Raw genomic sequence first — 25,903 nt, 5'->3', positions numbered from 1 at the left:
TTAGTAGCAGCCAGCAAGTGATGTAGGGACAATTCTGTCATGAGATCCTATGCTAAGATATTTCAACAAGATATAATAATGTTGAAAACACCTAGGGGATGCATATATTAATTTTTCTGTTTAACTCATATGGCACATAATATCTTTCACATTTATTGCCATGCAAGTTATCTCCATATTATTTTCTATTTTCAGCTTCACACTTTTCTTAGCTGGCTGCAACTAACGAGAACTATATTGAAAAGCCAAAGCAAAACCCTAGAGAATGTGTTTAATAACCAAATAAAATAATTTCATAAATTCATCATGATTTGAGCAAGATCTCTGGAGTGATTTCACATATCAGAATGAAGAGTGATGGTATAAACAGATCAAACAAATTGTTTTGCATATTTACAGGTCCCTTTCCACTTGATGGCTATGGGAAGAGGTCTCACGCTGACCTGCACCTCTTAAAGTCATTTCCACTTTCACTGAGATTGCAACTCACTGTCACATGAGTTGGAAATACTTTATATCCACTATGTAAATGGACAAAGACAGGAAGAAAAGAATTCAGTCCTCTGTGATTACTAGTCTCTGACAAATTGATTATTACGCTATTTCTTTCCACTCTAACTTGAAGACAGAAAGATTCTGCAGTTTGTTTCCCAGAACTACTTCTATAAAGTTTGTATGTTCACCTTTATGTAAAAGAAATTTCTAGAAGTGTTACTGGTACTGCAATATGGGAAGATGAAATGATTCCATGCTACATCAAAAAAAAAAAATGGAAAGAAAAAATGAATAAAGAGCACACATAGTGGAACAAAGCAGACAATCAAATAGAAGTAGACAGAATAATTATAGATGTCTGAATAACACTCCAGATGGCATTTTGGGCATCACAGTTAATAAGCAGGCTGGTTCAGGGGACCAGCATGTTAGCACATTATTGCAACAACTGGAAACCAGCAGCTGAAGCATGTCTGCCTGATTATCCAGAGAGCAGGCTACATGCAGCAGCCAAAACCAAGAAAAATACAGCATCTGGAAGCTTACTGGTATGACAGGTTCACAGACCCATTTTTCTTAACAGTGAGGACATGCTTAAAAGAAGTTACCACAGCCATAACTACCAGTCACTTCATGAGGAAGTGGTTTTAGACCAGTTAATCTGGCCTAAAGTTTGTGCATTTAGAAAAGGTATCTTTTTGGCATTAACTACCCCATCTATATATTCAAATTAAAATTTCTACACTCCTGGTCAGATGAAAATCAAGCTGGTTCCTGTGTTCTTCTCCCTTTGGTGCAAATTTATTTTAGTAAAACCAACAATAGTTAAAAGGGAGTTTACACTAAGATTTCATTTTATTCCCCTTTTCAACATTGCAATCTGCAAACTATTTCTGCAATTGCAACTGTTTGGGTTGAATGTTAAATTGTCTGCCAAAATAATCTTGATATCTTGTCAGTTATCTTCTCAAATGAAATACATCATCTCCAGTACAGCAAAGAGTCCCATTGCTGATATGCAGCCCTCAGGAAATGTGTTTCAGGGATGCAAGGTCTGATATTTCCATCAAATAGAAAGACCCTTAGAAACTCCGATCCAATAGTAAGCCCTGAATTTATTCTAAAACAGCAATTCTGTGAAAACATAATATATGATATCTTCCCAAATGTCAAAAATAATGTGCCTTCTTACTTTCAATTTCAAATCAAGGTTACACCATAGAGCCCCTACAGACCTGAAATCAGAAACAGACTCCACAGTTTCAGCTCTGGAATTAGATTTAGTACTGAATATCTTAATTCTTTTTCTTTGTTTCCTGACTTTATATTTTCCCGTTAAGGACTCTTCAGGTCTCTTTGTACCTTTGAACATATCTACATATAAAAATCCCAACAAAACAAACAAAAACCCCCTTAACATGAATCCCTGAGATATTGGCAAAATATTTATTTTGAATTTGAAATAATCTATTTAGCTCATGGTATATTTTTTAACTGTTTGCATTAAAAAAATTACAGTTCTTTACTGCTCCTTGGTTTACAAAAAATCCACTTATAGATGCTGTAGAACACACTTGTCAATTAAAGCATTTGCAGAGCCCTCCTACCTCCCCAAGGGCATTAGTGGCTTGTTCTGAAAACAGAAAATAAATATATTATGGTGTTGGTTTTTTTTCCCCAAGGATTGTTATGTCACTGTATCAGAAAATCTAAAAACCAGTTTGGTTTGGAAAAGATAGTGAAAATGTGCAGTAGTTTTCTAGCTCACTGTGATATAAAATATATTTATCTATGTACACACATTGCACCCTCGCTGAAGGATTTCCTTTTGTAATACTGAACAATACTAAGCTTGATGTACCTTAAGGTTGGCACACATACCCATTCCTAATATCTTTTATCCTCAAGAAAATATCAAATACATCTGAAAATAAGGCAATTTATTACTATTTCATAGTGGCTTCTTTGGTTCTTGCTTTCTTACTTAGTATCTATTTCAGCTTGTCTACATTTATGTTAAAAGAAAAGAACTACAAAAAAATTTAGAAAGATTGTAATGAAAATAGTTCAGGTAGGGGCTTTGCTTGGTAAATTATACTGGATATGATGTGCATCCTGATTTGACAGGGTACTGTGGTTGACAAGGTCTTGCCTTTTTTTTTTTTCTCTTCCTGATAATGTTTAATGACATGGCAGAGAAAAACAAACAAACAAACAAAAAAATCCAAATCAAAGCAAAATGTAACCTGAAATGCTAAGAAATTAAACACAAATCAGAAAACAGTCAAACGTATTTGTTCTCAAAACATAAGCTCACATTACATGCTTTAAACATAGTTAATTAAGATGTAAATTCAACAAGGGAAATCAGAGTACTGAGTATTATTTATGTCCAGCTTGATTAAGTAAACTTTGTGAGAGAGGTTTTAGCATCTGGACTAACTCTGAAACACTGCATGCCAGATAAGCCACAAATGAAAGAAAAGGCATAAAAAGAGGTGGAACATTTAAACATTGCCAACTACCCTATCGTCAGCTCAAGAGTTCCCATCCACCCTGTACATGGAAATCTCCCTGAGCAGCATCTAGACCACTGAAGTAAATTACGGAAACTTTAAAGAAACCTAAAAGAAACATAACAAAAGTTTGGTTTGCCAGCATCAGAGCAACGTCTCACGTGCTTGCCCTGGAGGAGACGTTAATAAGAAATGGTCCACCTCTGCCAGACAGGATTTTAATGGAGTTTGAATCCTAATATGCTTTGGCATTTCTCTGACCTCCTTTATATTATGTGCACCTTGTCTCTGTTCTCTGTATCTACCTTTACATGCTGCTAAAACATTTGACAAAACTTCCAGAGACTTCTGTCATTCCAATATTAACCTCACCATCAGCAAAAACACTTTTCAGTGAATTAAATTAATTGCCTTTAAAAAATCACAACAGATATACAAAACTCCTCCCAAAGTCCAAGAACTCAAAAAATGCACTCAGAATTATGGTTTATATCTTGCCAAGATTATCTTTCTGTTTTTTCTTTCTTCTGTCACTTATCTTACATGTCTTTTTTTAGGTCCCCAATACAATTCTTTGAACAGTCATCTATTCAATGTAAACAACATATAACAAAGAGGAGAAAAGAGAAGAAAGATCGTCCTCATACAGCATTTTCACCTGGACTGCATCAGCAGTAAATCTCCACAATCCTTAAACAGTACATGAAGCCATATCATGGTCTCTGGTTAGGCATAGTAATATAATGTGTTGGCTGTCTTCAGAGGAAGTCTGAGATTAAACTCAGAAAAGTGTCTTTGAATGGATTCAGTGATCTTCAGTGTTAAGGCCACTGAGGAACCACTACCAAAGATGGCTACTGAGTTCAAAAGTTTTTCAGGATTTTTCACTTCTAAACATATAAATCCCCTGTATTAAAATAACATAAATCAAACCCTTTGTAAACAACAGAAGGAAGATACTCATGAAGCTTCTCTAAATTCTCAGCTCATGAAAATGCCACTGATTTACAAGATGCTCAAAGATAAAGGTGATTATTATTCATTATTTGAATTACAGGCATACCAGAAGACACAAGGAAGATTGATACCTCATTGTGCTGGGCACAATATAAACTACAGAATGAAAGACAGTTCCTGACATAAGAAAGATAAGAATCTAAATAAACAAAGAAGGTAAAAAGGCATGCAGAAATAAAATGACTTGTCTGGAATAATAGTCACTTTTTTAGCAGGTGAACAACAGAGACAGCACATAGGTGTCCTGAATCAGGACAAGTGTCTGATGTCTGTGCTTCACAGAGTCACAGTGGAAACAGAACAAGTGTCCTTCACAAACAATCTAAATCAAGACATTTAACTCAAATGGAGAAAAATAACCAGAGCCTACAATTACCATGATTGCCATGGTCACAGGTTCAGGGAATGGAATGTCCTTACTTTCTCAGTAAAATTCAAACTGTGAAAAATTTACTAATTTCTTGGGAAGACAGGCAAAAGGAAAGCTGATTAGGCAGCCACCTTTATCTGCACCAATACCAGACAGTGATAGTGGATGGAGGAAGGTGATCCTACAGAAGCTTCCTTTGAACAGTTCCTGGGACCAGCAATAGGAAAGCAGAATAGCACAGACCGGAGGGAAACTGAATTCAAAAATAAAATTTTAAATAAGAGTTTTGCTGAGAAAAGTATCATTTACTAAATAGACAATCAGATTAATCATCTTAAAAGTAAAAAAAATATTAAAAAATGGTTGTGAAAGCTTTCAGGAAAACAGCTGTCAGCAGAAGACAGAGGATATAGTGAAGCCATGATGTTCAAACATCGGTTTAAACCTTTAAACCTTTGAGTCTTTTTCAGACAGTAGCTTAGGTCATGAAAATAGTTTATTAATGTTTAACCTGCTCCCTTGTGAAGCACAGCAAAAACCCCACAGTTCATTATGATGAGAGACCTTTTTTGTTTGTGTTCCACATTGAAGACCCGGATTTTGAATAGTTGGGAAGTTGATCAGGATGAAAGAGCCTGTCAGAGTGCAGATGAAAACTTCTGAAGTTCACAACTGCTCTACATCTCACTTTGGGCTCTCAGTCCCTCATTTTCAATATACTCATATTCTGTCATCAGGATTTTTGTTAACATAATGCTGTAGAAGAGTGAGCCTGTAAAATGAGACTGTTAGCTCCTGGCTTTATTCTCTAATGACTGCCTATCATATATGTTCAGATTACCTGTCAAAGAGAAGATGTTTTTAAATTTCTAGTTCTTCAAGCCATGTGGGAACCCAAAAATACCAGCACTGCTGCCTTTGACAATCACACCAGTTAAAAAAATAAGCAATCAGAATGCAGCTAACAGTCATGGTAATTATGTCAGCAAAGCGCAATAACTTGCACCTTTATAACTATTACGTGTTTCCCAGATAGAAAAAAACAACACACTTCTCAGTAAAGTAAGTAAATATAAATATATTAGCATTACATAGTTACCATTTATATAAAGCTTTCTTTCTGTCAAAGCACTGTAAGAACTCAAGAATTTGTAATGTGGATTTTCACAAAAGGATTGATGTCCTTGCACGTAGGCAGAAGCTTAGGGTTTGGAAGAGGTATGCTGAGGTTCTTCTGTCAGAGATTTGCTGGGTATACACAGAGAGAGGTGTTTTCTACACAGGCAATTAACTAGAATAGATATCAGGAACAATGATGTCACAATAAATAGCCTGATGTAGTTACTATGTTTGAAGTGACTATATTGTGCAAGATATTCTGTTCCAGAATAATTTGTTCTTGTTTAGAAATACAGCAAGACATGCAGAGTGCAACAGTTCTTATGAGAATAGCTTTTCCATTTAAATCCCTTGTTGCAAATAAGCCTTTAACAACACTTAACATGTTTTGCAGATGAAGAGCTGGAGCAAATAATATTTCCCTACCTCAAAAAAGAGGGTAAATACGTTTAAGAATGAAAAATCCCAGTTGTGAATATGTGTTTTAATTCCCTTAGTAATGAACCCAATATAAAGAAGGAAGTAGGATACTTAGGAAGTTATTTCTTTACAGAACGGGTTATTAGGCGTTGGAATGGGCTGCCCAGGGAGGTGGTGAAGTCCCCATCCCTGGAGGTGTTTAAGAGTCGGGTTGACATAGCGCTGAGGGATATGGTGTAGTTGGGAACTGTCAGTGTTAGGTTAACGGTTGGACTAGATGATCTTCAAGGTCCTTTCCAACCTAGATGATTCTGTGACTCTGTGAATTTTGAGTACTAAAATCAATAGTGAAGTAAATGCTGTCATACGTAAAACTTATGCTGCTTACTCAGAAGCAATGGAAAGGTAAACCATAAAAAACCAGCTTTTCACTCTCTAAAAATAAATCACTGCTTTAAACTGTATAAAATACAATATACTTCATTATACCACTGCACTATTTTAGAAGCTAAGGACTGAAAAATTCTAGGAGGGTAGGCATATCAAACATTTACCAATGGAATTTGCCGTAGTGATACAAGGATGATACTTATGAAACCTAAATGAATGTCATTGTGATTTGTTTTGTTGAAACTCTTTTAGTATCTACTCTTTATGACAAAGATTTCTTTTTGTTTGTATAGACATCCTTCCTCATTTTACTGAATATGGCTTTCTGCTTGGAGATAGAAGCTTCCAGGGCTGATACCCATAGAGGTAATAAACAGCCTGGTAGCACTGTCAGATGCATCAGGAATCTGACAGGAGGAGGGAGAGCAAAGGGAAAGATTGATTCTAACCAGATCAGACTTTGAAATTTTCTAATGCAGATTATTTTTCAATATTACTATATTTTTACTAGAGCCACACAAAATAAACTACATATTTTTGTCAACATTTGTCATCTTTCCTCTTATATGCCTCAATTCCACTTCACTGGTTCCTCTGAATTTGACTCTTTATACATGACATTAAATTACAGTTATATAGGTATTTATGGCTGCAGTTCAGGTAGCCAAGGATACTGCCAATTTTCAAAGGCAAATGAACCTACATTTTTTCTCTTTTTCTGTTTCTTTTTTGAGGGGATTATTTTTGTTTGTTTGTTTTTGAAGTAAAAGCTTCAATTACTTCCTCTGGAATATTACTATTCTGAATAATAATGCAGATAATTTTCTAACACTTGTGCATTTTAAGATGGAATTAAAGGAAATTAAAAGGAAAGCTGATAACTGTATTTATAACATTACTCAGGTAGAGCTACAGGATATCTTTTTTTCCCGGAAAAAAGAAAACAGAACAGAGTCCTGGACACTGAGGGAAGTTTCCCTGACCTGCACTGTGTATCTGCTCTAAAGTAGTCAGAATGCTTTGAGGGACAGTTCGTAAGTGTGTGTTAAGTTAAAAAACACTTTAGGGTATCAGGAGTCACTGAGGGACATACAATAGACTGTCTCCATCATGGCAGGCATGCCTTAGCCAAATATCCTTTTATACACACAATAAAAATTCAAAGAGCACCATATCTGCATATACAATAAAGATATCCAGCACAGTGCTGAAAATACACTGGAGAGTTAGGACCACCCTGAGGTTCAAGTTACAAAACATATATTATATGTTTTACTGGACAGAATTTGGGAGCTGAATTGTATAAGCAGCAGAGACTTTGTCTGTATACAAGGCAATATATTATTTACCCATGGAAGGAACTCAGCTAGCTTTATCCCTCCTAGATACATGCCGGAAAATTAATGAATTGGGGTAAGACCACACTCAGTATGCAAACAATTAAACTGTATTTATTATTGTTGCTTTTTTCAATTTCTCAACTTCTCAAAAAGCAAAGCACTTTGAATATAGTCTAACAATTCCACTGAAAATTTTAACCAAACAAAAAAAGCTCACACCTTTTTCTCTCTTTATCAATATTTTCAGTCTATAAGTGCAAAATATAATTAAATAAAATAAAAACTTTAGTAATGCAATCAGAACAGTACCTGTTGAATGATATCCCTTAAATACTCCTCTTGACTATATTCATGTTCTGTATAATGATTTTGTCATGGTTGTTTTTGAAAAGATACTGTATATGTCATATCAAGAACATGCAGATTATACTTGAGACTGTTTAAATGAAACAAGAACTGGCTTAAGGTTAACTTTACTGTTGTTACAGCATAAAGTTGTAAAGACAAGCCAGTGACTTTAAACTGTTCACAGTATTTATTATCTGAATGCTACTGCAAAATGCATTTTTATAGCCTCAGCACTTGGTAGGCATTAAATAGCTGTCAGAGGAGATTTCAAGAGTAACCTTGTTAGGTTTTAACACAGGTTTCACAGCACAGCCAGTCTGACTCACCAAAATTGCCTAGCTCAGGTATAAGCACCTCCATAGTCCTATCTTACATAAGTTACTGTGTCCTTCCCTGTCTTTACAGGACAGCAAAAATCCCCCCCAGCCCACATCCCTGGAGGAGACACATATCACCTCATTCTTTGTGCTTCAGCGCACTGAACTCCCCTTGCACCTCTATGCACATGAAGGTGTGAAGGAGGTCACTGGGGAACTAGCAGACCTTGAATGGTTTAGTTACCACCCTGGATACAAACTGTGCAGGTCATCAGTCCAAGCCAATGAGAAACTATTCACCTGGCCATGTGACACTCCAAGCTGACGATAAAAAAAAGGATATACTACTAGTATACTTCAGTCCTTTAATAATATATATATTAGATATGGATAAATTAAAAAAAATTGAAAAGAAAAATGTGGGAGAGAAAGTACATGTGCATTTTCCCACACTCTATCAATACTGTTAAGTGCAACAGACATGGAGGAAAATAGAAAAAGAGTTTGAATCATGAAAATTCCATGTCTAGAGCTAACTGATTTGAAGCTCACTGGAACTCGCTATGTTTGCTTTTCATTGGCTCTAATTCACCAGTATGAAGGACTCAATTACAATGATCAATGATGCTTTAAACAACAAAATGAAAATTCATAATAAGTATAATCAGAATTAGAGGGAAGATGAGCGCAAGTTCATACTATTTGGTCTTCAGCATATTTTGAGTTTGTAAACATATGGACAAGGCAAGTCTGCAGCATCTGCAATCAATCCCCATAATTACATCAATATATTGAGAACTAAAATGAAAACCATTTCCTTTAATCCCAAACCAATATAAATTACTGTAAAATACTTGATCAAGCTCCTTCAACAACTGTAGATAGCCTAGGTTTCATTTTGAGACCCTAAACACATTGCACAACAGAATGATAGGAGAGGAAGACTACTTATGAGCAATACTTTGAAAGTATTTGCTACAAAGAGAAGAATAAGAATATCAGAGAGAAGGAGATTCCAGTTGCTAGCACTGGAAATATTTTCAACATGTCTCTGATTTAGACAGTAAAATAGAAAGGTGCTGACAGATGTTTTCACTAATGAGGAAGAATGAGAGACAGGACTGCATCTTAATGCCCATTTTCACAGAGAAAAATTACAAATATATGGAATTTAGAAAGCTACCAAAATTTCAATTTTTGTGTGTAATAGAATACAGAAAAAATCAGGAAACCTCTGCCTTCTGAGAAAAGCAGGTCTGGGTAGGTAGGAGGCTGGGTGGGCTGGCTGCAGCTCAGAAGACCTGGGAGTCAAGTAGACAATATTCAGTGGGATTGTTCACTAAATTAATCGAAAAAAATAAAGCTACCTATGTGAAATGCTTCACAGTACTGAATTTCCTACTATACACTGTTTTCTCAGTGAAATTTCTGACAACTTTGATTTTAGCTCCAATTTTGGGCAAGTCCCAGAGGCTGACTGATTCAGGTTCAGGGTGCTGGAGTGGAAGCACTGTCAGCAAAACTGGTGAATGGATACCAGGTGGACAATTTGTAAAGCAAAAATCTGGATACTTTGAACCCATGTTATTCATGAGAAAACAGAAAATTCCCAGGTGAGCTAGGGAGGGCACTGTGGGCTTCTCCCATGGGGACAGATTCAGAATGAAGAAGCAGGTATGGAAGTAATTATCAAAGACCCCCACAGATGAAAGCAAAAAATGAGACAACAAAAGTGATCGAGAGAAAAATGTTAAAGCATGCTAAGAGGATTTATACAGGAGAGTCTTCAAGAAGAGCCACTAAAGAAATGGGGGGAGTGACAGCAGAGCCAAGAGGGGGTCTCCTGAGAGCTAGAGGATAAAGGTGTCAAGGAAGAGGAAAAAGAAGTAGCCCAGAATAACAAAGCCAGCCAAAAGTTTTCATGAAGTTAGGGTAGACTAAAACACTGACACTGAGCCAGAAAAGAGTAGTTGATGGCTTCATTGCAAGCAGGTTCTCTGGAGTGGAGAGCGTGGCATCTGTTGAAAACACACTGGGCAACATGGTCTAATCTGTTCTGTACAGGTACTTACACCATGCTCACCACCATAATGCGAATGCCCTCCAGCAGTGCATTAAGCTACATGATTAACATCTGCTAGCGGTTGTGCTAATTTCCATCATTCTATCAGGTACTGCAAAACCAGTGAGAGTTAAGGAAGCTCTTAAAAACAAGCCTTTTCAAGGCAGGAAGGTGGTTAATGGATATTCAGGTTAATATACATCCCACTGAGTTCTGTCAAGACCGTAAATCACCATCCTAGGATAAATTTCTATTTATCCAGAGACTACAGTGTTCATTGCAGGTAGCATCATGACATAGTCCTTGAAAGGCTAAGAGATACAGGAAATAATTGTCCAAGTAGGCTGCCTACAGTTTACAGCAAAATTTTACACAGACCCATTTTAAAGTGGCAAGGATTCCGGTTAAATCCCCAAGGCCTAATTCTTCTTTCATTTACAACCAGTTGATCCTTATGTGACACCCACTACTTTCAGTACTTTTTCCTGAGTTAATTTTGTATAAGGAAGGAGAAGAAACACATTTTCAAAATCATGTCCGACTTCTCCCCAGTTGTTCAAACTCACAAACCATAAGCAGTGATCCAGGTATTTTGAACTATATGGAAGAATATTTCCATGAAATCAAGGAACTGAATAATGCAAACTCAGATTTGTCTTATCAGTGCCATGCTGATTGGACCATTCTAACGTGAAATAAGCCTATACTCTGCCCTGGCATTAAAAGGAGAGATTATGTGGCTTGAGGACTCTGAAGATGACAAGAGGCACAGCAAAGTCATGAAAGCTACGCCAGCTGTTTTCACTACAGCTCTAAAGGATATATATCTAGATCACACTCCAATTACATTTCTTTAGAATTGCCACAGCAAGATTTATGAAGGTACACCTGCAGATTGACTGCCTACCACCCATGATGCATCTTCCTGTGGTTCAAAAACTGATTATAACCGTTACATTGGGATTGAGACTCATATTTCACTTAAATTATCATCATTGAAATTAAGATATATTCTACTTTGACAAGTTTTATTAATTGCACAGCATTACCATCTAAATAAAAATATTTTCAACAGGTAAGTACTTTCTAAAAGCTTCCAGTGTGTGGCTTTACAGATGGAAAAGATGCGTAATTTTAAGTTACAGCACTAACTTCTAAGCCTTCTGCTATCTTCACTGTCCGATTCCATAAACATGATTGCATTTCACCTGTTAAACCACTGGGCAACAAGATCTCCCCTTAATATTTTGTTTCAACTTAGAACAATGATCTGGACTTCAAACCCTAGAACACTGGGTCCCAAACTGTAATTATGCCACTGATGGTGTGTTTACCCAACGTTCCACCCTTTGACTTCACGATATCTTTTTAAATGGCACCTGAACCAACCAGAAGTCTGGTGGCTACCAACTTAGGCATTTTTCTGCTTCCTATTTACTTCTGAGGTCAGATGAAACCCCTGTCTCAATTCATCTTCCAGTAGAAAGTTAGCACAGAAAAATATTAGCAGAGTGACCATCCAGTATAAAAGACAGCTACATTACTTACTGAACAGTTACTTAAACTGTGATGAGAATTAAAAACACTTTGGCCATTCACTTTCTATCAAGTAATTGTTTAAGTATTGAAAAGAATTAACAGTAATCACTGTAGCTTTCCTACAAGGTGCCTGCCTACTACATAAGATGCAATTGTTCCCCTCCGTCACGATTCAGCTGGTGTTTTTATGATTCAAGGATCTTGACATAAGGTTTTCTCAAGCAGTATATTATTTTCCTGATGGGGTGGGTACCACGAAGTCATACTTCTAAAAGGCCTCTCATTACTCCTTTCAAAAGGAGACAGAACAGCATTACGATTGTCTTTGGGATCAGTAAAATGTGTGGGTAGCTGCATGGAAACTGTATTATACAGTGTGGGTAATTGCTTAGTCGTGCCTTTCAGTTAACTAAGCTTAGGCTTGTTTTTTTGTCTCGATTAGCCATGCAAGTCAGCTTGAATGTTTCACTTCTGGGAGAAATTTAACAAGCACCTCAGTCTTCATTTTATTGTCTGAACAGAAAACTGATTTTGATGAAGAACCATGCCCAGGTGAAAGGGATTAAAATAATCTCTGAAAGTCCCAGAACCACCGCCTTTATGATTTACGAAGAAGAAACCATTCCCAAAACTAGAATATTAATAGGCGGTTACTGAAGGAAAAGTGTCAAAGGTTTATGTATCCTCCTATCATTGAAGGAAGTTTGTACCTCTCATTCTCGGTTGATAGCAGTTAAAATATTTTTACAGTACACAACTTCACTCTAAAATCTTTTTCTGCTGGGGTTACATCCTAAAGAGAAGGAATTAGAAGAAAAACATTAGCAGTGTGCACACTAGTCTTTACAATAAATTTATTGTTGTGAACAAACTGGAGGCAAAAGTCTTTAGAAAAAAACCAAACCTATTCTGATAAAGTTTATATACATAAAGAAAAATCATAAGGTTTGACAGCATTCTATTCCATGGGATGATTGTAACATTTTTGGCACAGTATATCCTAATACACTAGGGAAAAAAAGAAAAAAAGAAACCAATTGAGTTTCCAAAATAAAACCTGTTTCCAGCATTAAAATCCAGCTCTATTTCCCTCAGCTGTCACCTGTGATAAGGAAAAGAAAGACTCAAACTCTTTTTCTTTTCATCTGACAGCTGCTATTCCACAACAGGCCAGCTATCCTGCCGTGGTTTGACACCTCTTTGTCAAGCAGGCTGTTTCCTCTGTGTGAAGGCACCTGATGCTGCAAAGACCAGATGGACGACTAGCTGCAACAGCAACACAGCCACAGTGATGACTGAGGATGGGATTTTCAAAAAGGCTCAAGTCATTTATGATCACAGCTCCCATTGAAAGTTAATGAAGTCTGGACTCCAAAATTACTACATTCTTTTAAAAACAAATGAAATCTGCCTTCAATAAATTCATTATAAGATTTTCTCTAGCTTATAATGAATCTAAGGAGGAACACAGAATAGAAGATGAGGTAGTGTTTTGCAGCTGTGAAATGCAACTCTTTCCTAGTTTTTATTTCTTGCACCCTTTTAAAAAAAAGGTCTTTGTTTTAGGCAACTGAACTCGTTGCAGATGGGCTTATTCCTAAACACTCTAAAAGAAGAGTTTTCATTCTGTATGAAAATTCTCTGTGCTCATATGAAGATTTAGAAATTATTTCAAAAAACATGGAAGTTTGGATTATGTGTGATGGTAGACATTTTCCTTTAGACAATCCTACCCTTGATTCCTGAGCCCAAACTGTACCAAGCACAAGTGAAGAGGGGACTTGCTTTTATGGTGTGCAGGATGCTTCAGTCCTGTTCTTATAGGCATAGACTGAAGAAGTTGATAGCTTTTTCGGAAGAATGTCAAAAAGCTGAGTGCCTCAGAAGACAGCTGGGAAATTCTGGACAGTGCAACACTTCAGATGAGTTCTGACCATATCTCCTCTGATGGTAGCTTGGCAAAGGAAGGCTAAAAAGGACCATTAGCTGTAGGTTGCCCTTACATGAAAGAAGAAACTGAAAAGTCTAACTAAACTCCTATTTTATGGCACTGAGACAACAAACACAAATGGCAGAACATAACATCAACTTGGACTAGGGATAACTTGTATAATTTTCCTTGCAGAAAACCTTGAAAATGTTTGCTGTGCTGCTTTGTGTCTTCCTCTGGAATGTCAAATGCACTAGAGAGCACAGCAAAAGGTCAGAAAGAGTTTGGGGCAAAAGTACTGAAGATTTAATCCTGTTAATCTAGTTTGGCAACACAAAACACTTAAAAAATACAGTATGTCCTGTGCAGTTCAACATGCCAGTCTGCATTTCTTGCCTCTGGTTAGCAAACAGTGAAACAACCACATCTCAATTTATGGCTGTGTGATAGCCAGCCTCAGTTGCTGTCAGTCATGCATCCCCTAAGGAAATAAATCATAATCATAATTTTGCACAGTGACTCTGCAAAGACTTTGTCATTAAAAAGCTTGATTATCCTTGTTAGTAAGGTTTTTAAACTCTTACATGCGACAGTTTGTTCTCAAAGCTTGGTATTGGGAAACACTTGCTAAAGATAACTAGGCAAAGTGCTAACTCACCCTTTTTTGTTTCCTCTGCTAGAATAGCTTCTCTATTCTTAATTAATTAAAGTACACTTCATGTCATGCGAGGAGCCATTCCAGCTGCCACAAGAATATTATATACTTCTGAATAGAGGGAAAAGCTCTGAGTCATCTTGACATGAAGAAAGAGTTTTTCTATTTAGATGTCAGAGCTAGACAATCAGTTTCAAGACCCCCTTTTTTACTGTTTGGCATTTCGGATGAAGTGATCTGGAAAGGATAAAGTGATTTATACCCTAAGGTGGCATTACTAGTAAATAGCTCAGACCAGGTTGTCAGAAAAGTAAGGTTAAAAGGAAAAAAATAGTCAGAGAGCTGATGCACTACCTCAAGTGCAATGGAAGAGTCAGCTGGACATCCTGGCTCCAGCCTCAGGCCAAACACCATGAGGACACTGCAGCCCCACCGTGCAGACAGACCACGGCAAAGTGGCATAGGGTGAAGCAGCCACCAAAATCAGTTGAGCAAACACCTCCCTGGAGCCCTGCAGCCCACAAGTCAGGTACAAAAGCAACAGGGTTTGTTATTCCTTGTTTTCAACAAGTACTGAGCTTATCTTTTCACATCTAGGAGTCAACAAAGAGCAAGTAAAATCAGTTTCAAATTTTTCTGCTGATATAATGCAAACTGGGCTTGAGGGTCTGGAACACGGATACACTGATCCAAACAAGTAAGATGTGTCAGCAAGGCAGTCCAGTCAAGCCCCATGGTAGAGAGAAACTAAATACAAATGTCCTTTCTTAGATGGTGCATCCTTGTTGCTATTATATTTCTTAATTTATTAAGGTAGACAGATGCAAAGCACCAGAATGATAAAACTGAGGATGTTGTATGGAAAATGTGAAGGAAATATTATCTGTGTGCCTGCTTTAAACTTGTGATCTTGTGCAGAGCCATTTTACACTTAAGTGCAACTGTCCCTCATCACAATTTCCTGCAATACCTTAGGGGAAAAAATTGCATGCAAAACCACTTCAACAAATGTTTCTGAATGCAAAGGTCAGAGAAGAACCAAACTGTTTTCAAGATTACATTATCAGGAAAGATTCCCAGAGTGAGTGAAACATCAATAAAAATAAGAGTCCTGAGGAAAGAAGCTGAAAATTGTTTGCTTACAATTATTCCTTTTTTTTCTTTTTTTTTTTTTTTTTTGTGATGTGCATTTCTGTTGACAGATTTATCCCAAAAGGATACTCAATTTTCACAGCAGAAATATCATACAAAGAATATGGAATTCTCTTTCAATGGAAAGTATGGAAGCACACATTAAAAATACAGAAAATAATTTTCCAATGCTGACAACACTGAATCTTTATTTCCCTGGTTATCTCTGCTATTCAATGATCAAACAGCAGAAGGACTAAGATACTGGTATTTTGAATAAATAGTGTAAGAAGTAACCTAAGCAAGAACAAACAAAAAGTACAGAAGCCAATTTACCAATGGGAGGGGGGAACCTATTAAGAATTCACTTATGTTCAGCATTTATTATTTTAATATGCGGGTCTTTTGCTTAGCAGTCTGTACTGTTATGTTCATTAAGAATTCCAAAATATATAAATACATATTCATGCCTTAGAGACACTTTCCTGAAAATATATTTGTACATATTTCATATAAACATGGACAAGCATTTAGGTTACTACTTAAACAATCTGGTCCAAATGTACACTTATGTATTCATTTAGAATGTGTATCGATGTATGCAGATCAGGTAACTCTGTGACCTTTTTGCATATTTAATTACCCAATTTGCTTATCAAAATATGTATTTTTTATTTCATGTGAAACAGATAATAGATGGTACTTCATAATTTAGTTATTTCGGCCTAAACCTAATAGTGCAAACATGAGCACCCATGAATTATTTCCAACAGAAGAGAAGTGCTTTCAACAAAAGAAGATACTCACACTATAATGCTTTGCCAGGCAAGTCTATATAAGCAAAATCTAAAAAGACATTGGACTCAAACTTCTCCCTCACACAGTCACACCCAGAATTTTAAAAAAATAAACTGCCAGTTTATGAATACTGCATATAAGATAATTATTTTATCACTTCTGCAGATTTTTAGACAAGGATAAGAAATCACAGATGAAAACAGATGCATGTACTAATATTGAATCTATCAACTGTTTTCACTGCTGTCAATTATGAAAAACAATCTTTTTCAGAAAGCAGTTGATGATTTTGAATGTACTAGTTTTGGCAGGGCCCAAACTAGCCCTTTTCAAGGATTTTCGGGGCTAAATTCACAGCATTTCTTGCACAAGGTGAGTTTATAGTATTTTCTAATGATGTTCATGTCAGTCCCAAATTAAAGAACCCCTTCACCAGCCCCACATTTCCAAATATAAACTGTATATTGAGAGCAAACAGGGCTGCTCTGATCCTTCTGTATTTAGTACTGCCAAAGATAACTGTCAGACATTCCTAAGAACATTATTGCATGAAATGGTACAAGATTTCTTCCTTTTCCTCACAATTGACAAATATCAATGAATATCTGGGTGCTGAAAGATAAAGTGAGGATGCAAGGCCATTTGTGCTCCCTGCATACTGCTGGAAAGCAGCTGCATAGCCCCTTCTTCCATCAAACCCAGAAAATGCTGCCAAATATGTTACAGAGCATCTGGTCAAGACTGAAGTGTATAGCTGAAGACTAGCTGGTAAAACCATCTCAGGGAAACGGATATGATACCAGCAGCGTGGCAGAAGCTATCGAGTTAATGCCAAGATTACACATGGCCCTTTTTCTGAGACTGTGCCTAATTATTACTCAAATGTGCAGTTTGGGAGTACTCTATCTCCTGTTGTTCCTAGAGAATCAAACTGCTATGGTGTTTCGGCAGGACTTTTTATCGCTGTGTGACCAGAAGACTGCAACCATCCTATTGCTTCCATCTATTTGCACTGAATTCCCATTCCTTTCCAGTGAGCTATCCCAGCCATGAGTTTATATATTCCTTTAGCTATAACATTGCATCTGTCTTAGGTGCCTTTAAGATGTTATATCAGGTAAATCCTGAATGATAAATGAATTCCATTAATGAACACTGGACGGCAAATATGACTTATTATTTGCATTACAGTTGTGCCTAATAGTTTGCACTAATATCAACTTCTCCCAGGTAGTGAAGAAAAATAGTATAAGACATAATTATTTCTCCAAAACCCATGCAATGTAAGAGATGGCTAAAAGAAAGATTAACTTAGGGACATGACACTGTTTATATGATAGCACGCAGAGAGGAATAGCAAGAAGCATTTTGCACCAGTTTTGTTCTCTTGCCTTGTAGCCTAACGCTTCATCCACTGGATTATGTTTCATTGCTGTGAACGATTCCCCTCATGCAGTTTGCAAGGTATGATTAATTTTGCATAAGCCATTTACAAATACTACCCTAAATCTTATAAAGCAGGGACTGCAAGGTAATTGCTGCAATTTGATTCTTCTTTGAAAGCATAAGGATTCTGTATTTAAGAACAAATCCAGAATTCCATCAATGATTTGTGGAACATGATTATCATATCTAAAATTTGAAACCACTAAAAGGTAGAAAATGAAAGTAGAATATAAATTACCCAGCATCAGTGCCTCATTAGAGGGAGAAAAAATATTTAGAAAGGAACTGATGATGCCTGAGATTTGCACTGATTTAGCCTTTAACAGGCTGGCATGTCGTATTTTATGGTGTAATGTAATCACAGTTGCACTTTTTTAGTGTCCAACTCTTTCGTATCCTGTAAATGGCATTATATAAGTCTATAAATAATAACGTGGTAGCTAATTGGGCCACAGACATAGTTTTTTACTTCCTTAATGCATTCTATGCTATAAAAACAGTGTGAGGCTGGTAACACTAGGAAAAAAAAGCACGATTAGCCTTCCCTATATGCAGTTGTACATTTCAAGATCTGGCTAAGTGGGTTGCTATTACACTTTACTGTCACAAATTCAGGAAAGTGAGATCATTGAATAAAGTAAAAATTAACTGTGGAAAAATCTTCATATAACACTACAGCATTTGGCATTACATACCTACGAGGAGACTTCCAGATGTTTTAGTGGGACAGTCCTCCTTTACCCTTATTCTCCTCTATATGGACAAGTAGATTATGTTCTCAAATTCAACTACAGAGTGAGGATGAGAAAAATCATATCAAATACAGTTAAGAAAAATTTGCAATATCTTTTTAAAGTACAATACTATATAAATATGTATAATCAAAAATGTAGTCTCTCATGGTCTTCCAGGGCAGAAAGTAAGTGATAATTATAGACTATTAGCTGGCATTCCCCTTTTCTAGCCCCAAGTCAAGAAGGGCACTATTTCAGATGGCATAAGATTAGCTACCATGGCAGTAAGACCAAATGGCATGTCCTACTTTTAAGAAAAGTACTAATAGGTTGAACATATATGGACTGCTCCAGGACTTTGAGGACTCTCAAACAAATTACCCAACCTATTATTTAACCAAACTTTCCCTCATGCTCTAGCTGTAATTTTCTGAATTAGAAGATATAATGGAAATCTCAACCTATTAATGGGTACAGCCTTATAGGTTTATATGGGCTTAGAAGCAGAAACTGTATGGTGACCATGAAGTCACCCTAGTGATCTTTGCCCTTGCTTCTGATGATTTGTTTCTTTTACAGTATTTTATTCTAACTACTGCTGATAAGTATCAAGGTTAATGGAAACTCAGGCCACAGTGGTTTTGAGATGTTAAAATATCTTAAATTTTACACATGGATCTGTTGCATTCATTAAATGAACTCTGCTGAATAATGGTTTGATTTTTCTGGATTAGCCTACCACTTTGTCCTTTTGTACTCTGATGAAATTTACCTGATGAAAAAGCCAACACTCTGTCCAAAATTTGATAGCAACTGATATCAACCTACCCAACATGAGAACCTCTTTTAAGAAAAATTAAAACCAAACAAAACCGCAAATAACAAATCAAACAAGAAAGATATTACTTTCTTTTTTTTTTTTTTTGTTGTTGTTTTCCTCTGTATTTAATCAGTTTGATTCGAAAAAAGAACATGATTTTGTAAGCTCCAAATCTTTTGGTGAATATCATTAACAGGCCGTCATTATCAAACAAAACAGGTTTTCTACTTTATGTATTTTTCCTTGCACAGTCAGACAAAGAAAGCAGCTTAGTATCCTCTGTGAACTTGTCAAGAATATGAATCTCCAAGGATACAACATTAAACACAGAATACTAGGACAACAGCCAGAACCAGGGAAGCCAACAAGCCATTCAAACAACACTGCAACAGTGCTTCCTTGGTCTCACTTAGGATGGAATCTCAACATTCATTCTTTCAACTCTTACTCCTGAGATTTATTTTCTTTCCTGGCAAATAAATTATGTGGTTGCTTTTTCTGTGTTTTGTTTTGTATTTAGCCCAGAAGTCATGTGCTGCTTAGCCATGGTAGCCTTCTAGTATTTCATAGTTTAAAAATTGATTGAGGTTGTATGAACTTACTGCCAGAAAATCTTGTTGGATTCACAGTCTAGTCTGGGTAGCTTAGAAATGAGATCTTTTATTGATAGTGTCCTCTACAACAGTCTCACAAGCAAGTTGGGAAAACACAGTCCGGGTAAAATTTCTATCATGATCTGCACACATCAATTAATGCTTGTGACCAGAGCAATTATCAGTATCAGGCCTTAAATCTTCATCTATTCAAAGTTTTCAATAACATCTTGTAGGACTGAATAGAGAACATACCTTTCACCTCTAACACTAGCCTTGGAAAGATTACAAATGCCAAAGAGACAGGATCAGAGCTGAAGAGATAGCCCCCAAATGAACCAGATAAAGGAAAAAGAGCAACTTTAGAAAATCAAATGAGGACTAAAAATGCAGAATAAATTACTAGGTAGCAGAGCGGCATAAATAAAAAACTAAGTACCTTCTTAAATAAATACAAACTAACCATGAACTATACACAGCAACAAGAGCGTGTTGAGACATACTTCAACATGGCATGTATATGACATATGTAATACACTGAGGGCAATTGTGGTGCTTTAGCTACTGCTGAAGAATACTCAGCTGGAATACTCTGCCTAGTTTTGAGCATCACAATTTAAGGAAAATATGGATAAACTTGAGTTATTTCAAAGAAAAACAATGGAACATTAAGTCTTTTGTGAAACAAGATCTATATAGAGAGACTGAAGGAATTAGCTTTGTTCATATTAGAAAAGAGATGAAGGAGGTAGATATCATGGAGGGTTTCCAATAGGCAAACAGCCAGAAGAACACAGTGACCCTCTGCTTTTAATGTCCACAGGAGAAAAGACTTAAAAACATCAGCTTGCCTACCAGAGCAGAAGACACAAGACATCCTTTCTCATAGTAAAGAACAGATATTCCATGGAACTGACTGCTTGTAAGGTAAAATATCTCCATCCTCAGAGGTTTTTAGGAACAAAGTAGACAAATATCAGCCTGGATTAATTTCAGCATATTTGATCCTGCCATGAATGAGAGGTTTGATTAGGTGGCCTCGTGAGGTATATCTACTTCTACCTTTCTATGACAGTCTTCATTCTGAGTTTTCTTAATCAAAGGACGTCTTAAGCTTTCCGTTCTTTATCTCCCTGCAGACTCACACAGGTTTTAGTCTATTTTTCCCTTTCTAACAGTATGTGTTAAAAATCCCCTGTGCTTACCACAAGTTAAACATCTTCTCTGGCTTTCTCAGGTAATTTGAGCATCAAACTAGTTCTCTCTGAGTTTGGAAGTAAATAACACAGCTGTTGAGAAATGTGAAATAAACCAATGAAATATATGGACAACATCTATTATTAAGGATAAATAGGTAATTAACCAAAAATGAAAGATTATAAACAATATAGACTCTACACCAATTGGGGGGGGGGGGGGGGGGGGAGGGGGGGGAGATTTATATTACTTCACCTTGAAAACATGTTCCAGAAACTTGAAATTTCAACTCCTGAAAAACTGGACTTCTTATAATAGAGACAGAAAATTAGATGAAGTTGCCTATGAAGGGATCTTTCTTATAGCTACTTAATTATTTTGAATATTATTTTACTCGCTTGAAATATGCCTCATTTTTCACATGGACTTGAAAACCGTTAATATTAGTGCAATTTGGAGGTAAACACTAGACAACTAGTTAAACAGAAATTGAGATAGAAATTTTATTTGTTATCAACGATTCTGTTCTAATACTACTTTATATCAAATCTTTGATGATAATCTTTCTTTTATTCTTTTGTCATCCAGAGGTCTTCGTTACATGATCACAAACTTTTCTATACTGTAAACAGCGTGGAACATTAACTGGAAGTAGGAAATGTAGCAATTAATGAAAAAGCACTAAAATTACTTTTTCAAAGCCGATCTCAATCATCTTCTCCAATTTCGATAATTAAGAACACTAAATGTATTTCACTAACACATGATGCTTGTCAGCTACATTAAAAAAAAGTACCGAATAATTGGTATGCATCAGAATTGGTTTGTTTGAAACAAGACACACACACACACACACACACACACACACACACAGTAACTCCTATTAAATTTGACCATGAAAACTTTTACAAGGACAGTTAGAACCAAACCAAATACATGAGGAATAATATCAAGGTGAAATGATAACAGCAGAAGGTTATCTTTTTTTTAATCTATAAATTTGGTTTGGATTAAGTTTATAATCAGTATATTTTGATTCAGTGTTTGCTCAGGCTTTGGCAACTTGTCAGTAGTTTGTGAAAACACAGACAAATCTGTGTTTGTGACAGTTTGATACTAAAATATAAATGGAGAAGAGACAAGACTTTTTAATTTTTTTAAACTATGATGTTTTGAGGATATTATCAAAGAATATGCGCATGACATCGAATATGTAGTCAAAAAAATATTTAAATTATTTTCCTCTGGCAGAGTTTAATAAGAATATTGACATGTTCAAATGACTGACTCAAAACTCCACTCTCCAGCCTTACAGGCTGTAACTATTTTCAACTTTGTTAAACTCAGTTACTTATTTGAGTTATTAAAATGATGCATTCTGTGTTATTATGAATGAGCAGAGAAGTGCTATAATATATACTGAAGTTATTTTAAATATAGGTAAAATTGAAAGTATGATTCTTGTAATTATTCTCTCGTCTGAAAGGGTGGAGGTGGAGAAATTCTGTCTCAACACAGAGAATGTTTCTTAACACAGTCCACACACAGTAGCTTGTAGTAATCCTGTATGACTGTATCTCAGATAATTACAAATTTAAGGAATAACTAAAGCATAATGGGTTGATTTTGGAAAAACATGTTTTAAGTACATTTGGAAGTACACTTTGTTCTCATTAAGGACTAAACATTTTACTGTTGCATTCAATGTCAGATGCTATACAAGCTCCTGCTTGGGTTCATCTATGCTGGAGAACAAGCAGGAAGTTCGCTTCTCACAGAAGCAGGAACCAAGAGACTGTGATTCTGGAACCATAACTTCATGCACTTATCAATACTTCACATAGGTTAGAAGAGAAAAGCAAGCTATGAAAACGATCTTTATCAACACAAAGCTATCAAATAAGTCACACAATCTCTCCCTGTAGAGCATCTAATGTATTCACCTAGGCTTTCTATGAAGTCAAGATGACTTCAGAAGGCAGTCAAAGTCCATCTTTTACTGTATAAAAAACATTATATTATCCCACTAGTAATCAAGCTCCAACTTAAAATTAGTTAAGGGGCGGTGTTCCCAGCATCATTCCTGCTTGGAAGCTCTCCTCTCATGGCTGGAGGCTTCCAATTTCTATCTTGAAAGTTATTCATGGCCAGTCTATGAGAATTTGCTTTTTATTTCTGCCAACTAATAACAGTTTAGAAGTTTTTGCTTCAGAGTTATCAAAGTCAATTTTTTTCTTATTTCCTAGAATGAATTTAAATAAAACTAATATACTGTAAATATGATTCCAGTGGAACACTGATCCTCTAGGAAATCTTGAAGATCAGTTCTAATTTAAATAAATAGCAAACAACTCGTAGGGAACCAAGGAGAATGTCCACAGCAGACATGCAGTAGGTGTGTCATGAATGGTCCCAGACTAACTGAGGAGGCCCTTGTTGAAGTTTGTATCTCAGACTGAAGGATTTATTAGGAAAGAAAATATTTGTGTTTGTAACAAGGGCTAAAGAAGACACTGAGGATATTGTTGCCATTTTAAGCAACTCCTGGGGCTGCCTCAAGTTGACGTGTTCATTTTTGTTTTTTCCTTTCCTATCATTCAGAATCGACCACAAGTGTAGTAAAAAAGGGTAGTACCAGTGATACAGATATCCATGTGTTAACATGACTGGTGAGAGGATTAATGTAGAGAATTAATCTGGATATTAAGTAGGCATTACTTCATGCTATCGGAAAATGAGAAATGTTAGATGCGCATATCATATGTGACTGAGCAGAAAAAAAATGCTGTTATCAAGCCAAAGACTGTTTTAAAAAAAAAAATTTAAAAGGAGATGTAAGTGGAATATAGAAGGGGACACTTACTCAAAGTTTATTACGATGGCCATACCTCTGGCTTATACTGACCCATAGATGTAATGATGACACCAGGTATTTCAGGATTTAATATCCTCAGTAAGTCCCCTAGAAACTTGTAAAGGGGATTTCAACACTACTTCAAAGTAGTAGAGGTAAACAATTAAAGGCTGGCATTTGAAATTAAGTGCAAGTAAAAAGGAGTTAAGACCAGGTGTCCTGGTCCAGGTTTACATCTGATTAAGAGATCACTGGGTGCATGGATGTAGACAGAAAACACAGACCCAGGTGAAAGATAATAGGAAATGAGAATTCTCAAAGTTCTTATTAAGTACGCTCAGCTGCTTGCCTGAACAGGTCTCAATAGAAGTAAGTTCTGAGTAATATTGTGATGAACTGAAGGACAGCTTCCCTGTCAAGCAAACTTGCTCTTATCAAACACTTTTGCTTGTTTATTTACTGCCAAGGTTGCCTGAAAGTATTTTGTTATGAATGAAGTATAGAAATCTGGGAAAGCAAGAAGAATCACTGGAAGCAGGAAAGATGTAATAAAACATTAAATGATTCCCAAAATTTTACTTTTAATTGTGCTGCTGACTCCTATGAATTGGTAACCTTTTAAACAGGGCACAAAAGAAATGGGCATCTATCATACTGAATGCTCTGCAGATATACCCACAGAGGCAGACACAGCTGTGCATAGCTGGCACAGATGTTTTAGTTTTATTTTTGTTAGCTCTCAGTCAGATTTTAGGGGGAGATTACTCACAGCTGTTGCACACAGAAAAATAATGTACTGGCACTAATCCTCATCTACAATGGGACTCATAGTACCAGTACTAGATGTAGGGTTACTTGCTGCTCTAGGCAAAGAGGTGAATGCCTGTTTCTCCTGGTCTTTAGTCTTTCAGACAATAGTCATTAAGTGTTGTAGCCCGAGGTGAGTGTTTGTACAGTACTATACTTGTCCCTAGGAGGTATTGCTATGACACTTTAGATGACTAAGAACAGTATCTCCAGTCACATTCAAGGGAATGAAAATTATAAGTCAGAAAGAAATTTCTCCCTATGGTACAGTATTACACAACTAAGTGCCTTAGAGGTTTTTACAGCTTGCTTTCAAACATCTTCCACTGCTCATTTTTGAAAAATAACATTACATGGAATGTAAGAATTGTCACATAAAGTGAAACCTACATTTTTATAGTGTTTTCACTTCTCCTGTCTTCTTTTAGCTTGAGTTAATATCAGGTAATCAAACTTCTCAAAAACTTGAGAAAAAGAAGTTGTACTGGATTCAATTAAATTAGTGTGTATAATCCCATGTATGTTTCTCCCTTGGTGTTCAGGACAGGCTATAATATTTCCCTGTCTATGTGGTTTGCTGAATAAAGAAGATGATAATACATTATTACACTTTCAGAGTTAAGACCACAATTTTGTTTTTAAATTTAAAGCAAAATGTAGTAAAAATGTTCTACAATAACTGATATCACTGCCTGTACAAAAACTTATCGTGTAATATCTGCTCTTTTATATGTTTGGGCAGAGTTCTTCATATGTACCATAACAATCTTACTAGAAAAAATTAATATTATTAAATTTTACTGAAATTAATATGATTTAACATTAATTGACAGCACATAAATATAGAACTCCAGTATATGATTATTGCTAAACAGATGAATTCTGATGTGTAAACCATGCCCCACCCAAAACAAAAAAAAAGAATTATACATGTGCTCCAAACAGGTACTGATAGTCAAGATGCAGTGGTCCAGATTGCAAGTTTAAGACTTTAACATAAAATGA

At 36.1% G+C, this 25,903-nt stretch overlaps 1 protein-coding gene across 2 annotated transcripts in view; it reads right to left on the bottom strand.

The window, feature by feature from the left end:
- The window catches only part of PRKN (parkin RBR E3 ubiquitin protein ligase), a 789,393-nt gene that overhangs the window by 322,145 nt on the left and 441,345 nt on the right, over positions 1-25,903 (bottom strand). Inside the window, exon 8 of one of the 2 annotated variants that reach the window (XM_074818634.1) lies at positions 9,565-9,633. The exons of the other annotated variant lie outside the window; for it this stretch is intronic. Coding sequence (XP_074674735.1) covers positions 9,565-9,633 — 69 coding nt within the window. The remainder of the gene's footprint in view (positions 1-9,564; positions 9,634-25,903) is intronic. 2 annotated transcript variants of the gene reach the window in all.

The sequence above is a fragment of the Strix aluco genome, chromosome 3 (assembly GCF_031877795.1).
Source record: "Strix aluco isolate bStrAlu1 chromosome 3, bStrAlu1.hap1, whole genome shotgun sequence".
In the NCBI taxonomy this organism is placed as follows: domain Eukaryota; kingdom Metazoa; phylum Chordata; class Aves; order Strigiformes; family Strigidae; genus Strix; species Strix aluco.
Note: the sequence above shows the minus strand (reverse complement) of the source record. Positions and strands in the feature narration are given on the sequence as shown.